We start from the raw sequence: 16,757 nt of genomic DNA, 5'->3' as shown, positions 1-16,757 counted from the left end.
ATTGAGATGTAATTAATATTCTTACATTTGCATTTTCTTAAAGGGTTCTTTGATGAGAGTAAATTTTAATTCGCTGACTTTTTTCTTCTATGATTTTTGCTGAAACTTTGCCTGTCCCCAGTACATGGGGACACTCTCCTATTTCCTTCTAAAACCTTTCTGAGTTTAACTTGAATGTTTAAGTCGATGATATGTCTTGAACTAATTTTTTTGCATGGTGTGAGGTATGGATTGACATTTGTGTTTTTCTGTCCTCTGGTTGCGATTATTTCTGAAGAGAAGTCCATGGTCATCTGAATTGTTCTCCTGTATGTGATGTGTCGTTTTTTTCTGTCCCAAGCATTTCTCTTTATCTTGGATTACAGTATGTCTGTAGGTGATTACTTCTATGTTTTTTATGCTTTACTTTTTTTTTTTTTTAAAGAATTTTATTCATTTATTCACGAGAGATGCAGAGAGAGAAAGAGGCAAAGACACAGGCAGAGGCAGAAGCAGGCTCCACTTAGGGAGCCTGACATGGGACTCAATCCCGGGTCTCCAGGATCACACCCTGGGCTGAAGGCGGTGCGGTTAAACCACTGAGCCACCCGGGCTGCCCATGCTTTACCTTTTTTTTTTTTTTTTTGGTCCTGGACTCTTGCACGTATGTTAGACCTGCTCATAATCCGCACAGGTCCCTGAACCACTGCTTGTTCTCCCCGCCACCCCCCCCCCCACCTCCCAGTCTTTTTTCCTCTTATCTTTATATTGGGTAATCTCTACTGATACATTGTAAAGTTTACCAGTTCTTTCCCTTGCTATGTCCATTCTGTTAAGTCCATCCAGAGAATTTTAATATTAACAATAAAGAAAAAATATTTTTCAGTAGTAGAAATTTCACTTGACATTTAAAACATTTGTCTGTTAATCCCTGTCTTTCCATTATCAGCACCTTTTACTCGATGCCATTGAGCACAGTGATAGTAGCAGCTGCTTTCACTCCAGTACTTCTCACCTTCATCATGTGCTTGAACTCTCATACCTGTCCCTTCTGAGGCAGACTGCAGGTCTTTATGGACTAATGGGCCTAGTCTGTGACACGTTGTGGAGCCTCTGCCCTCTGTTGTGGTGCTCTGGAGAGTGCTGGTAGTGGTGTTCCAGCAGGACATTAGTCTAGTTGAACTTCAGCTGCATGCTGAATCTCTCAGGCAGCAGGTGGAATCCAGTTCCATTCCATCAATCTTAGCTGGGCTGCTCAGAAAGTGCCTGCACATGTGTCTTTTTAGGGCTCAGCAGGAGATGTAGGCAGAGTGTATACACCGAATGTCTCCTGTGACCCTCCACCTGCTTTGTTCCCCTACAGTTACCCTCCAGTTTTCCAGTCCCTTGGATTGACCTCAACTCTGTCTTTTGCTTCTTTAAGCTACAAAGACTGGGGTTTTCTTTTGGGGCAGATCTGCCATGTAGCACAGATTCTTGGACCTGTCCTCAGGTTGAAAGCTGTAAAAAATCAGGGCTCTCTTCCCATTTTGTTCCTTTTCTTACCAGAGCTTACTCCTTTCCTATCAGTCATTCTTCACTTTCAGATCGTTGTTCTGTACATCTTACCCGGAGTTTGTAGTTTTATCTATGGGAGGGTCCTCTGGGAAGGAGCTCCTGTGGCCATTACTTGGCCAGAAGCAGAGCCCTCCTGGCAGGGAATTTTTTTTTTGGGGAGGGCGGGGGGAGTTGAGATCCTACTGTATTCTGCCTCAGTTCTCTTGATCTCATATGGCACTTGTCTTTTGCCTTATTGTTCACACATGTTCATGGAATTATGACCTCAGGAAATTAATAACCTTCCAAAGTGAGAATATAAATAAGTGAAACCCCATCTACTCCTGTTCCATACCTGTTTTTACTTCCAAGTCTGGCCTAGCCTGACCTTGTCTGGTATCTTTATAGCTAAAATCAGCCATAATTTGGTATTTAAAAAAATTTTTTTTTAAAGATTTTGTTTTTAAATTATTTCTATGCACAACGTGGGGCTTGAACTCACACCCCTGAGAACAAGAAACATGTTCCTCTGACTGAGCCAGCCAGGCATCCCTTTAGTATTTTTAACTCAAGCAGTGCTTAGAAGTACTTTGGATGCTTTGCCGTATAACCTGATGAAAATAATTTTAGGCAAAAAAGCCTCAGGAAACAGGTGAAATAATCTTGAATCAGTTCTGAGAAAAATTTTTTTTTAAGATTTTATTTGTTTATTTGACAGAGCGTAAGAAGGGGGAACTGCAGACATAGGGACAGGGAGAGGTAGACTTGCTGCTGAGCAAGGAGACCCATGTGGGGCTTGATCTAGGATCCTGGGATCATGACCTGAACTGAAGTAGACGCTTTATCGACTCTACTGAGCCACCCAGCACCCCACCCCCATCTGAGAAGAATTACTTGTTAATGGAAGGATTTGCTAGGATAGTGAAGGTATATGTTGCCAAGTGAAGTGTGTCTGTATTATTTTTCCCTTCTGTGACTGTTTCTAAATGTCTGTATTTTGTGTGAGCTGTCATGATATTAATGAGGTTTTAGGTTCACTGGTACATTGGGAATTGGTCTTTGGCACTGCAAATTCAATTTAAGAAGATGAGTGGCTAGATAAAGAACATACACCCTGCATGTCTGTCATGTGCTAGGTTCCTTCGGGGCAATATAAGTCTGACATTATCTTGGTTTTTAAGAAATTTACTTAAAGTACTGTATTGTGGGCAACCCCGGTGGCTCAGCGGTTTAGCACCGCCTTCAGCCTAGGGCGTGATCCTGGAGACCTGGGGTCGAGTCCCATGTCGGTGTAGTAGTTATTAATGGCTATATAGTAAAAATTATAGCAAAACATTCATGCCTTAAAACAGTACACATTTTACTGCCACACAGTTTCTGTGGATCAGGAATCTGAGTACAAGTTGCTCAACAAAGTGCTAACAAAATGCTGGCCAGAGTTATGGTCCTGACCACAGTTACCCCTGGGAAGACCTCCTTATAGGTTCATATACAGAGTTATGGGTTGGATTCAGTTGCTTGTGAGCTGTTGGGACTGAGGGTGGCTGTCCTTTCCTGGCGGGTGGCCATGTCACGTGGGCTGGGCCTTCTCCATAAACGGAGGCCACTGTTTCTGTAAATTAACCTTGGAAGAGAGATTTTGTTACTTTTGCTGGAGAAGCAGGTTGCTGGGTCCTGCCCACAGACAATGAGAGAAGATCACACGAGGGCATGAATACCAGGAGGTAGGGGGCACTGGGAGGCACCTGTCTGGTTGTTGCTGGAAGGAGGGAAGGAGATGGGGATTGTTTTTCACAGTGTATACTTCCAGCAGGAGCTGGAAATGTATATGAGTGAGAGATTTTAAAGCCGGAGTTTATGACAAGGAAGTAGTGGGTTGTCAGTAACAACCCAAAGAGAAGTCTTCTAGAAAGAAAGAAATTAGAGTAGCAAAGTATTTCAAATACAGGAGTATAACAAAACTTTAGATTTTTATTATAACGAGTTAGACTCATTCTAGAAAATGTCATCTTTGTTTTCTTTATTAATACTAATTTCTTAAAACTTTGTTTTTTAAAGATTTTATTTACTTATTCATGAGAGACACAGAGAAAGAGAGAGGCAGAGACACAGGCAGAGGGAGAAACAGGCTCCATGCAGGGAGCCCGACATGGGACTCGATCCCGGGTCTCCAGGATCACACCACCCTGGGCTGAAGGCAGTGCTAAACCGCTGAGCCACCTGGGCTGCCCAATTTCTTAAAACTTGTGTTAAGATGTAACCTTTAACCAAAAGCAAGTAAGATTAATAAATATAGTTTTATTCTTTGATGGACAAAAGTATTTTCTTAATATTTAAAGCTATTACATATATTTTTCATTATGGCAAAATATGCATAACTAAATTTACCATTTTAGTCATTTCTTGGTGTACAGTCATTTTTTGGTGTACAGTGGCCTTAAGTACATTCACATGATTGTGTAAACATCACTGCCATCCATCTCCAGAACTTTGTCATCATCCCAAACTGAAACTCAACCCATTAAATCACTCCTCACCCGTCCCACCCTCCAGCCCCTGGCAACCGCTGTTCTTTGTGTCTGAATTTGACTGCTCTGGGTGCCTCACGTAAATGGAATCACGCAGTATTTGTTCTGTCTTGTTTATTTTACTCAGTATAATGTCCTCAGGATTCATCCATGTTATAGCAGGTGTCGGGATTTACTTCCTTTTTAAGACTAATATTCCATTGAATGTACAGTTGACCTTGAACATCATGGGGGTTAGGGGTGCTGAACCCTCATGCAGTCAAAAATCCGTATATAACTTTTGACTCCAAAAAAACTTAATTACTAAAAGCCTGTTGTCTGGAAGCCTTACCGACAACATGAACGGTTGATTAGCATGTATTTTGTATGTTCTATGTATTATACGCTGTATTCTTATAATAAAGTAAGCTGGAAAGAAGGAAATGTTGAGGAAAGCATAAGGAAAACACAGGACTGCCAACGGCACTGTGTCTATCAGAAATCCACACACGATTGAAACCTTTTTTGTTCAAGAGTCCATCATATACAGGTTCCCTTCCCTTCAAATTAAGTATAGCATGAGAATAATGTGGAAATAGTGGAAAACTTTGAGGAGGTAGTTTTGTGGAACTAATATAATTGATAGTTACTCAGGTAGAGTTGTCATGAGTCCTTACTCTGAAGCTGACTGGCTGCTCTGAATCCCTTCTCCCACTGTCTCAACTTCCTCTCTGTATAGTGGGGATATTGGCAAATACCTACCAAATAAGGTTGATAAATAGATCAATGAATTACTAAAGGAAAAAGCCCATGGAATAGTGTGTGATACTATGTGTTGTATTCATAATTCACATCTTTAATAGTGTCATTTTCTCAACACTGGCTCAGTCATTAATGACCTATGTCACTGAATTGTCTTTGGGTTTTAAATCTTTGATGATGTAAAGTGATTTGGATTCTTTATGACCTTGACTTTAAGAGGGGATGTGTCAGTCTGTATAGTAGATACTACAGATAGTAACCCATTAGTATATTTTCCTTCCTTGATTTTATTAGGATTTTTGTGCTTGCAGGTAATATGTTAAAACATTTTTAAATATTTAAAAAATATTTATCTATGGATAGTTGTAGAGCAGTCTCCTGAAGCAGTTGGTTTTAATTTTTAGAAAAATCTAAAGAACAGTTTTTAGAAAATAAATTAACATTTGCTTTACTGTTGGTAGTAGGCTTCTTGTGTACCCCAGGAAAGGTAGGAGGGCTTGAATTTGCCTGCAGTCCTTCGCAGTGAGGCTGGGTCTCCTTTCGTGTGTTCATCCTGAGTCAGTTCCCATCTGGGGTCTTTCCCGTCCTGCTGCTTGTTACTTCCTGCCCTGTAGGACTTGATTTTCTTCTCTTTCCATAGAATCCTCTAACTCCTGTCCTTGCTTCCTCCTCTCTTGTGGTTCTGAGCATTCCAGAGCTGTGCCTTTTCATTTTCTGTATCACTCATCTCTCTCCAGATACGTTGTGGACAGAGCCGGGTTCTTCTTCACATTTATAGGATTGTGCAGATCCTATACTTACTCAAGTGCAAGGTGGTCATAATTAAAGCCACATGGCACATACAGATTTTTATAGAGATGCCCTCTTTATTCCCGAGCACTCATGACTGCATGCAGTAAGTGTTTCCTCAAGGTGCTTTTTCTACATTTTATCCAACCCAATGATTTCTCCTCATTTAAGAGATGTTTTTCATCCTGCAGGATAACCCACCAGATTTGCTAAAACATTTTCTAAAACACACTGTTTTGCTTTAGATAGACTGATCATTTTCTTTGGTGACTGGATCAGTTATTATACTATATTGCATTTGTATTTCACACATGAATATAGACGTTGCAGGATAAAGAGGTTAGTAGTGAAACATTGATGTTTTCACTTTTTAGCCTTAGTATTCCTTAGAAGAGTGGTCTACTCCTGTGTGGTCCTTATGGGAAATTTTGCCTTTCTCTGTATCTGGAGTTGCTGCCTCCCAGATGATTTTCCTGCCTTGCAGAAAACAGCAGAAAACAGATTGTCTGCTGCCCTTCCTTGTGTTTCTGTGTCAGCAGTCATGTCTTTCCTGTGTTCCTCGTGTCACAGCGGCACCTGTTACTAGCAGGCAGCTTTCCCTCTGAGTTTTTATTTTATTTTATTTTTAAGATTTTATTTATTCATGAGAGACACACAGAGAGAGAGGCAGACACGGGCAGAGGGAGGAGTAGGCTCCCTGCAGGGAACCCAATGTGGGACTCAATCCCAGGACCTCGGGATCATGACCTGAGCCGAAAGCAGACACTTGACTACTTGAGCCACCAGCTGCCCCTTTCCTTCTGAATCTTAGCAAGGTTGTGTGGGATTTTTTTTTTCCCTGGGCGAGCCTCTCCCCCTATGTACATGGCTCATAACTCTTTAGTGACTTAGACCTTGAGAGAAACTTTCCAAAACATTGAACCTAATTTCATAGAATTTCTGTATATTCACACAATATCCGTTTTAAAAATTGCAGAACTGTAAGACAAGTACAGTTAGAGTGAATACACTCTGTCACAAGCAAAGCTGACTCTTGATGAGCACACTGGCCAGCTGCTGGGGCACAGCATGGAGTAGCTTTTGGGTGCTAATGATAGGTTGTCCCTTTGGGCATTGCAAGTCAGAAAAGGGGGCTTTCCCCAGCATATTTTTGGGTTCTCCTCTTACTGCAGAATTTTTTTTACTTTTTGCAGTTACTGTCTCTCACCACTTTGACAAATCTCCACGATGCTAGTGGAGAGGTGATAGGCATAGCTTGTTGTGACAATACAGAGAATGAGTTCTGTTGGGGGTGGGGGCAGGAAAAACTTTGAAGATGATGTGACACTTGTGTCTAAAATTTGAGGGACAGCTAATTATGAGGCAGAAGGTATTTGGGAAGAGAAAATGTGCAGATGGGTGGAGGGAAAGGCAAGTGCAGGGGTGTGGACATTCTCGACAAGTATGGCTAAGTTGTTACTGTGGTGTTGGGGGTTTGGACTGGTTTGAACACTGATGTGCCCCAAGCACTAGGATGCTGGAATGGTGCCTTGGCATGCATTACATGCTTCAAAAGTATTTGAAGGAAAGAAAGGATATTAAAGAGAGTGGACGTTGTCTGCTGTGTTAGGAAGCCAGAATCTATCCTGAAAGGAATCTTTGGAATGTCTTAACCCGAAGACTGACATGATCAGATTTGACTTAGAAAAATATCCCTCCAGGGCAGCCCGGGTGGCTCAGCGATTTAGCGTTGCCTTCAGTCCAGGGCGTGATCCTGGAGACCTGGGATCAAGTCCCACGTCAGGCTCCCTGCATGGAGCCTGCTTCTCCCTCTGCCTGTGTCTCTGCCTCTCTCTCTCTCTCTCTCTCTCTCTCTGTGTGTGTGTCTCTCATGAGTAAATAAATAAAATCTTTTAAAAAAGAGTCTGTTTAAAAAAAAAAAAATCCCTCCAGAAGTATTGGAGGAGAGAATAGAGGAAGATTGGAGTCAGAAATACCAGTTAGATTGCTGAAATAATTAGTTAAAAACTAGGGAGGGCCCAGAGCTTCTGAGCACTGTGAAGTAAAGGGAATGAATGAGTTTATGAAGGTGTGAGGAAGTAGAATTGGCAGGCTGTGGTGATTTAGTTGAGGGCCTGGGCAGATGAGGGTAGGGAAGGTTCTGGAGTGATCCATGGGTTTGCAGGGTGCTTGGATCTTTAAGTGGGGAACTGAGCAAAAAAGACTCTATTTGTGATTCTGTAGTGCTTAACACCACCATACAGGACATGCTTTTTTATTGTTTTCTTCCTATTTGGGAAAAATGCATTTTATTATTCCAGTTGGGGTACATTATCTTTTATAACTGAGATGACCTAGTTCCCTGTGACTCTGTGCACCAGGAGTTGTGCGCAACATTTGTGGAATTGAGTTAAAATCTAACATTTATACTCTAAGACTCTTCAAAAATGTTATAAAAGTGCAGGCTTGAGCAAAAAAAAAAAAAAAAAAAAATTGACATCAGAGCATAAGACAGAAATCCTATCTTTAAAATTCCCAGCTTTCTTGTGTAATGTTATTTTAATATTTTATCTTCTGAATTACATCTTTATTCATGGAATGACTCTGTATCACAACAGACAAAATGCAAATTCTCCTTCTGTAAGTGGTTGGTAGTATAGCAGAGGTTGTCGTATAGACCTGGGTAGTTTACTGCAGGTTAGGCTCTGTGTTGTGATCAGTCAGTCATCAAAATTAATATCGGGAAGATGAGCTATAATCAACTATGTATACCAACAGTATTTGATCATAAAATGAAACTCATTTACTGCTCGATCTTCACAAAACGATAGTTTAGTAATTTACTAATTTAATCTTGTGTGTAGTTCCTTTACAGACTCAGAATGTTGAAGACTCTGACTAGCTGTTTATTTTTGAGGCTTATTATAATGCAGATAGAAGGCTGTTAGGAGGATCCTAACATTTTTGTCTCTGCTGTGCTTGTTAGATCTTCATTTTCTTAAAAATCTTTTGTTTCTTTTTGACTCTTTAGTAGCTGTGATGCTTAAATCTTGCCTGCCTTCCATTTGACTTTTCCCTGAAACCCTGCGCATATGTATATAATTTCAGCAATTTGGAAACTCACCCTTTGACTTTTTTAGCCCAAAATCCTAGAGAAAGCTGGAAATTGTTATCAGAAGAACCTGTGGGCTGTTTCTCTGCTTGCTCTATTGCTTGTGCACCCCGGCGTTCAGGAGGCTCTCTTGTGCCTGAGGCCAGTCTTACTTGAAGTATTTCACTGGACCAGGGAGAGATGGAAAAATGGCCTCTGTAGAGAAAGCTAGTTATGTTTACGTTGTTACATGACACGATTTTTATTTTGAGATATTTAAGTTCCCAAGTATCCTCATTTTAGTAAGTTGTTGTGGTGTTTCCTCCCTCCACCCTTCCTCCCTGGCAAGTAGACCAAAATCTTGTCGACCAATTCCATATTGATTCATGCAGCTTATGTTTGAAGTCTGTGGATTTATGAAATCCAAAACTGAGTGCTACTGGCCTATTTTATGCACACCTATAATCAGAGTTGGTATATATGTGGTTTTCTTACATCAACCACCAGTTCTGTTTTCCAGTACCAACTAGGTGTGCAGTTCATTTCATTTCTGACACTATCTGGCGTTAGCGTAGATGCCACAGATTAAGGGCTCAGTCCTTTGGGACTGGCCCCACTTCAGGAACCAGCTGACAACAGGGGAACTCAGGCTACTCACATTTGATGCTTCCCACCGCCTCCCTTCAGGTTCAGTAATTTGCTAGAGCAACTCCTAGAACTCAGTAAACTGCTTTGCTTACTATTAGTATTTTTGTTTGTTTTCAATAAAGGATGTAATTTAGGAACAGCCAGGTGAAAAATATGTGTAGTGCAAAGAATGGGGCAAGCTCAGAGCTTCCATGCCCTCTACTGCTTCCCACCCTGCCAGCCCTGAGGTGTGAGCTCATTGGGGTGTTTTATGGAGGGTTCATTATGTAGGCATGATGGAGGACATTATTGCCCTTTGCTGTGTGAACCTTATCTCTGGGCCTTCTTTACTCCCCAGAGGTGGGGGGTAGGGTGGAACCGAAAATTTCAACCTTCTAATAGAGCATGGCCTGGTATTTCTGACAGCTAGCTCCCATTTTGAAGCATAGAGCCACTCATTAGCACACCAACAACACCCTCACTGCCCAGATAAGTCCAGGGGTTTTAGGAGCTCTGGTGCCTGGAGCGGGGGCAAAGACCAAGTAATTTTTATTACAACACAGCTGTCTAGAAAAGAGAGGTTCTCCCATACTGTGGAATGGAATTGGAAGGAATTGTTTTGCATTTGTCACTGAGAATCCCAGTGGTCAGTGCTGTCCTGTCTTGCCTGGGCCTTACCGTGACTTTGGGTGCTCTGTGGCATCTAGGACAACAGAGTTGCTTGGGAAAAACCTGTCCCTCACAGCTTGCCACACAGACATGTTACTTTTCTTCTCTTTAATTCTAGCTTCTCTTTGTGCTTTTTGGCTATGTTTAGAGCTGGATTTGTATTTTTAGCATCTCATTTTGAAGATTTCTTTTCATCTTCCTTAGAAAACTAGTCAACTAATTTTGCATTTTTGTCCTCTCTTGGCTGCGTGGATAGGTCCATTTGTCTTTGCTTCTGTGGTTATAAGTTTCCCAGGAAAATGGAAGTGACCAGATATTGATTGCTAAGTAATTTGCATAGATCTTGATTAATCAAGGGTTAACGATGTTGAGTTAACTGTGCTTCATTGTTTGGAATGTCTCCAGTAGCCCACTTGAGCAGTGGGGGAGAAAAATGGAGGAAGAAGTGGGGACACTGTATCTAGCTCTCTTGGTTTTAGATTTCCTATACATATTAAAAATTTCTGTATATTTTAAAAAGGTTTATTTTCGTTTTGCTTTAGTCTTGAAATGACTTAATTTACAGCAAATGGGGGTTTATTGCCGTGGCTTCTATGATCCCACTGGGACTTCTGGAGGAGACGTGGTATTTTGAATCTTAGGAAACATGTCCAAAAATACTATTTTTTTTTGAAAATGGAAAATACTGTTTTGTTATTGGTGACTAGTAGTAGATTTCTTTCTTGGATTATATATGTGAGGGGCACTTTGCACTTTGCTTGTTTCACATAATCTTTGTGTGGGGTCCTGTAAATGCTGTCACTTCACAACTGTTTCTGTTGTGAATGATGAAGAGATTTTAACTTCTGTGCTGACAAATGCTCTCTTTAATCAGGCATTTAGAAATAATTCAAGCTTTTGTCATTAACTTGTTATATCCAGAGCTAGTTTACCAAGAAATTGCAGTGCAACATAAAAATTTAGACAAGTATCATTCTATTTCAGTGTTTGTGCTACACAGATATTGTTATGAGTTATTTTTATAGTTTCTCTGATGGAAAATTAGAAATAATGATTTACCTTGCTGTTCTGAAGTGACCTTTGTTGTCCAGTGCTTGGGACTCCTGTGGGTCTGTCCTGATAGTCTGTCGCCAAGTCACATGACAAGAGCAAATCACAGGCTGTCGAGAGATGGGGCAGAGCATAAGAGGGGAGGGTCTGAAAGTGACTTTTTGTTTTTGAGTATATTGGCCAAGATCCCACATGATTAACTGTTGAAAATCTTTGAGGCAGAAATTGGTAGATGAGCAGTGCTTTTGTTAAGAATGAGATTGGATGAGCTGCGTAGGGGCATCTCCATTAACTTCTGCTTTAAACATCAGATTGGTCTTTGATGTGTAGATTGAGTTATATTTGTTGGGTCAGTATAACGAATCTGTTTTCTTCTGTTGCTTGCTCTTGGTATTTGATTCTTTCAAAAATAAGCTATGGTATGAAGTAATAAAATTCAGATCAATCCCCTCCCCCCCGCCCCGGGTAGTATAGAATATTTAAAAGATGATCCTACTACTTAATATGAAATTAAGATCATTTCTACATTTTATTTATTCCTGTATCTCAGTCTTACTTGATAACAATTTAAACAAAGCTGAGATTTAAAGATTCTATCATAGAAATTAGTCTTTTCTTTAATATTTGTCTAGGAAGGTTAGAATTTAAAATCTAGAAAATTCTTTAGAAATTATCTCGTTTTTATTTTCTGATTTTTAAATGAAGAAATTTATTTTTTTTATTTTTTTAAAGATTTTATCTATTTATTCATGAGAGACACAGAGAGAGAGGCAGAGACACAGGCAGAGAGAGAAGCAGTCTGCATGCAGGGAGCTCAATGTGGGACTTGACCCCGGGTCTCCAGGATCACACCCTGGGCCAAAGGTGGTGCTAAACCGCTGGGCCACCGGAGCTGCCCTCATTTTTAAATGAAGAAATTTAGTATATAGGATGTTGTCTTGCCCAAGTGGAATCAGGCACTTAATCACATTGCCATTCTGTGATTGATAGTGGCCACTCCATATTTCAAGGTACAGATAGAGCTTATCAGAATTTGTTTTATAAACCTTGAAGCAAGCCTGATGATAAAAATAATCTTGCCAGTAAAGAGTGGGTAATCCCAGTTCACCAGTATTATAAACATATATACAGTTGAATAAATGATGGTTAATTTATACTTGAAGTTCTGTTCAGTTTCATGAGCATATAGATACTCCGTGTATTCGATTAGAAAACATTGGGATCCCTGGGTGGCGCAGCGGTTTGGCGCCTGCCTTTGGCCCAGGGCGTGATCCTGGAGACCCGGGATCGAATCCCACGTCGGGCTCCCGGTGCGTGGAGCCTGCTTCTCCCTCTGCCTGTGTCTCTGCCTCTCTCTCTCTCTCTGTGTGACTATCATAAATAAATAAAAAATTAAAAAAAAAAAAGAATTAGAAAACATTTCTTGTGTTGCTTGTCTAAGTGCTATTCACGAGTCCTGACCTCCCCTGGTCCCTCATTATGTTTCATTTTTGGTCTCTTCTCCCCATTAGACTCTACGCATAAAGACAGGAAGCTTCTTTCTTATTCACTGTTGTTCTAACAGCCAGTAAAGCACTGATTGTTGGCTAACTCTGGTTCGTATAGCTGTATGGGAAACTTAGCATATTTTAAATATCTCAAGTTTGCCTATTTTGTTTTTTACAGCGAACAGAGTATCTGTCAGGCAAGAGCTGCTGTGATGGTTTATGATGATGCCAACAAGAAGTGGGTGCCAGCTGGTGGCTCAACTGGGTTCAGCAGAGTTCATATATATCACCATACAGGCAACAACACCTTCCGAGTGGTGGGCAGGAAGATTCAGGACCATCAGGTAAGGATCTATTAAATTCTTACTGAAAGTTGTCTAGAATTACAGAAGGACTTGTAAAATAGTGCATTGAAGTAGTGCTTTGCAAGTGCAGTCAGCATGTTCTGTGTGGCAGAGCTAGGTAGAGGTACACCTTCCCACCCTTTCCCCCTTTTAGGAGGCTTGAATTTGGGTGGGGATTTAGAGCTAATTGCACAAAAATATAGATACGACTTTAAATTATGAACATGCATTAAGTCTTTTGACCTTCCAGATAACTAGATTTGGGAATCTAAAGTAAATTTAGGACAAACAAAAATGTGAAATACTATGTAAGTAGCAGATTGAATGTTTAAGGAATTTATTTCCAGCCAATGGTGTGGGGCTCAAAGAAGGAGTTGAAAGTATAAATGGTGGTGGGAGGGGAGGGTGGTGGGGGCGCCTGGATGGCTCAATTGGTGAAGCCTTTGCCTTCTGCTCAGGTCATGATCCCAGGGTTCTGGGATTGAGCCCCATGTTGAAGTCCCTCCTGGTCTGGGAGTCTACTTCTCCCTCTCCCCTGCTTATACTCTGTTTCACTCTCTCTTTCTCTCTCTCTCAAATAAATAAAATCTTTTAAAAAAATGTAAATAGTTTCAGAAAAATATTTTTTCACAAAAAGTTTTTTTAAAAAAATATTTTACTTGAGAGAGAGCATGAGCATCAATTGGGGGAAGGGGCAGAGGGAGCAGCAGACTCCCCTCTGAGCAGGGTGCCCGATATGGGGCATGATCCCAGGACCCTGAGATCATGACCTGAGCCAAAGGCAGCACTCTCATGTCCCATAAAACTAGTTTAGTAACATTTTCCTCCTCTTTTCTAACATTCTGTTGCTGAACAATTGAAAAACTGAATGTGGCTCTTTGGTCTTTGCTTGACCTTTTCAGACTTTTTGCCAAGCAGGGATATAGATCCACTTTAAAATGGGGCTTATAATTTCCCAGTAATAACTTGTGGCTCCCACCCCAACATGTAGAAACACCACATGACAAGAAGCCATCATTTTTTAAATTGTAAAATATTACAACATAAGACTGCCCATTTTACCCATGTTTAAGTGTACAGTTCAGTGGCACGAAGTACACTCACGTTGGTGTGCAACTGTCACCACTATTCATCTCCAGGATGTTTTCATCCTCCTACACAGACACTCTGAACTCATTAAATACTAAGTCTCTGTTTCCTCTTCCTTGGTCCTTGAGAATCTCCATTCTTTTTTTTTTTTTTTTACGATTTTATTTACTAATTCATGAGATACATAGAGAAGCAGAGACATAGGCAGAGGGAGAAGCAGACTCCCTGCGGGGAGCCTGATGTGGTACCCTATCCCAGGACCCTGGGATCATGACCTGAGCCAAAGGCAGACACTCAATCACTGAGCCACCTAGGTGCTCCCCGTCACCTTTTTAAATGAATTTGATTATTGAGGTATTTCAGATAAGTAGAGTCAGACAGTATTTATCAAGTTTGTGTCTGGCATAATGTCTTTAAGAGGTTATCGTATTTTAAAAAGAATTCCAAATTTGGGTATTGGTGGATAAGGTAATATAGACAGCTGTTCCCTGAGAACTAACACGATTGGACAGAATAGTAAGAAGAAGAAAGTGTTTGGAGTGCCTACATGACAAGAGTTACAGGTCCATGATCTGAAAGAAAAGAGAACCACAGAAGTGAGCCCAGCTTCAGACCTCTGTTTACCTAGAGGCACACCCCAGTTTTTTTTTTTTTTTTTTAAGAGTTTATTTATTTATTCATGAAATACACACGGGGAGAGAGGCAGAGACACAGGCAGAGGGAGAAGCAGGCTCCCTGCAAGGAGCCCGATGTGGGACTCGATCCTGGATCCTGGGATCATGCCCCGAGCCGAAGGCAGACGCCCAACCACTGAGCCACTCAGGTGCCCCCACACCCCAGTTTTGAAAGAGGGGACTGAGCAGAGCTTTTGGCAGACTCCTGGGACTAGCAAAACAAGAACTAAGAGTTAGGGTCTGCTAATAAGGGAGGGTTTTCTTGGCCATCCCCAGGCTGTCATTTGGGAACCCAAAGCCCCATCCCCTGGGAAGAGGTTTGCCTTAGACCAAGGCTAGTCTTTACGGGAACTGACATCCAGCCTTTAATCACTTCATTCACTCTTGGATTAAGTTGATTTCAGATTGTTAATTTCCCTAGCTGCTTGCCAGAAGCAAATGTGAATCTTCTTTGGAAAAATAAAACATCATTGTAGGCTTCACAATTTCCATACAGCTGTCCACATATATGGCATCTGACAGGAAATAAAAATCAATAGGCCCATGAGGAGGTAAGAGGAGCGGTAACAGAACAGACCCACGGGGAATTCAGAATTAACTTTAGAATAACTATGCTTGATATATTCAAGGAAATAACACAAGGTTGAGAATTTCAGCAGAGAATGGAAACTTGGAAAAAGAACCACATGGAAATTTCAGAATTGAAGACTAAATGCTCCATTACCAGTTTGGTGGTAGGTTTTATAGCAGACTAGGAACAGCTAAAGAGAAGCAGTAAATGGAATGCAGGGGAGAAGAAAATATTCAGGGGCGCCTGGGTGGGTATCATTTGGTTAAGGATCTGCTTTTGATTTCCCCTCAGATCATGATCTTAGGATCGTGAGATTGAGCCCTGTGTCACACTCCACTCTGAGTTGGAGTCTGCTTGAGAGTCTCTCTCAAAAGAAAATATTCAGATTGAAGCTAAGATATTCTAAGACAGAAAAATATGGACGTATAAAAAACAAAGGGAAACAATTCCAGAAGGTATATGCACCCCTACATTTATTGCAACAATATTTACAATAGACAAACTGTGGAAGTAAACCAAGTGTTTGCTGATAAACAAGTGAATAAAGATGTGGTGTGTGTACACAATAGAATATTACTCAGCCATAATAAAGAATGAAACCTTGCCATCTGCAACAACACTAGATGGATCCGAAGGATATAATACTAAATGAAATAAAAGACAAATACCATATGATTTCATTTAACACGTGGAATCTAAACAAAACAGAAAACAGAAATAGACTCCTAAATCCAGAGAATAAATTGCCAGAGGGAAGGGGTGGAGGGGTGAAAGAGGTGAAGGGAATTGAGAGAAAGACATAGGGAGGGATGCTGGGGTAGCTCAGTGGTTGTGCTCTGCCTTCAGCTCAGGGCATGATCCTGGAATCCTGGGATCAAGTCCCACATTGGGCTCCCTTCGTGGAGCCTGCTTCTCTGTCTGCCTGTGTCTGCCTGTCTCTCTGTGTCGCTCATGAATAAATAAAATCCAAAAAAAAAAAAAAGACATAGGGAAAGTATAATATACATGTGTACTTGGAGGTCTAGAGGAAAGGAAGAAAGAAGGAAGAAGAAAAACTGAGGAGGCAATGAAACACCAGCTCAGAAATGCTGAAAACCTTAAGTGGGATAAACACAGAGAAAGCCATATAGAAACCCATCATACAAAGTCCCTGCCCATTAAATGGAGCTAGAGACCCTCAAGCAGCCAGGGAAGACAGGACGACTTGAAGATGCTACAGTGGATGGTCAGCCAACTTCCAACTTCTCCATAGAAACAGCAAAAGCTGAGAAGGAGTGGGCTTGAAAGAAAACGAGTGACCGTACAGAATAAAAATCCTCTTCAAAAATGAAGGTGAATTAAAGGCATTTTCTGAGAAAAATGGAGAGAATTCATCACAAGGAGATCTACATTGGAAGAAATTGAAATTCTGAAATGTGTCCCTCAGAATCAGAAATGATCCCAGCAGAAGTTTGGAGGGGGTGGAAGGAATAAAGAGCAACAGGTGTAAATGTGGGCAAATCCTAAATGATCATCTGTCATAGAAAAGTGACAGTGAGGTACTGATACCTCTTGTACTCTCTAGGCCATCGAAAGCATGTACAACGAGCTAGCTAGTAGGAGG

The 16,757-nt window shown here is 41.0% G+C and overlaps 1 protein-coding gene across 12 annotated transcripts in view; it reads left to right on the top strand.

Annotated features, from left to right (window-relative positions):
* Window positions 1–16,757, top strand: part of ENAH (ENAH actin regulator) — a 144,723-nt gene that overhangs the window by 60,588 nt on the left and 67,378 nt on the right. For all 12 annotated transcript variants that reach the window (XM_077901286.1, XM_077901288.1, XM_077901291.1 and 9 more), the window contains exon 2: window positions 12,655–12,820. In XM_077901286.1, coding sequence (XP_077757412.1) covers window positions 12,655–12,820 — 166 coding nt within the window. The remainder of the gene's footprint in view (window positions 1–12,654; window positions 12,821–16,757) is intronic.

The sequence above is a fragment of the Canis aureus genome, chromosome 6 (assembly GCF_053574225.1).
Source record: "Canis aureus isolate CA01 chromosome 6, VMU_Caureus_v.1.0, whole genome shotgun sequence".
In the NCBI taxonomy this organism is placed as follows: Eukaryota; Metazoa; Chordata; class Mammalia; order Carnivora; family Canidae; genus Canis; species Canis aureus.
Note: the sequence above shows the minus strand (reverse complement) of the source record. Positions and strands in the feature narration are given on the sequence as shown.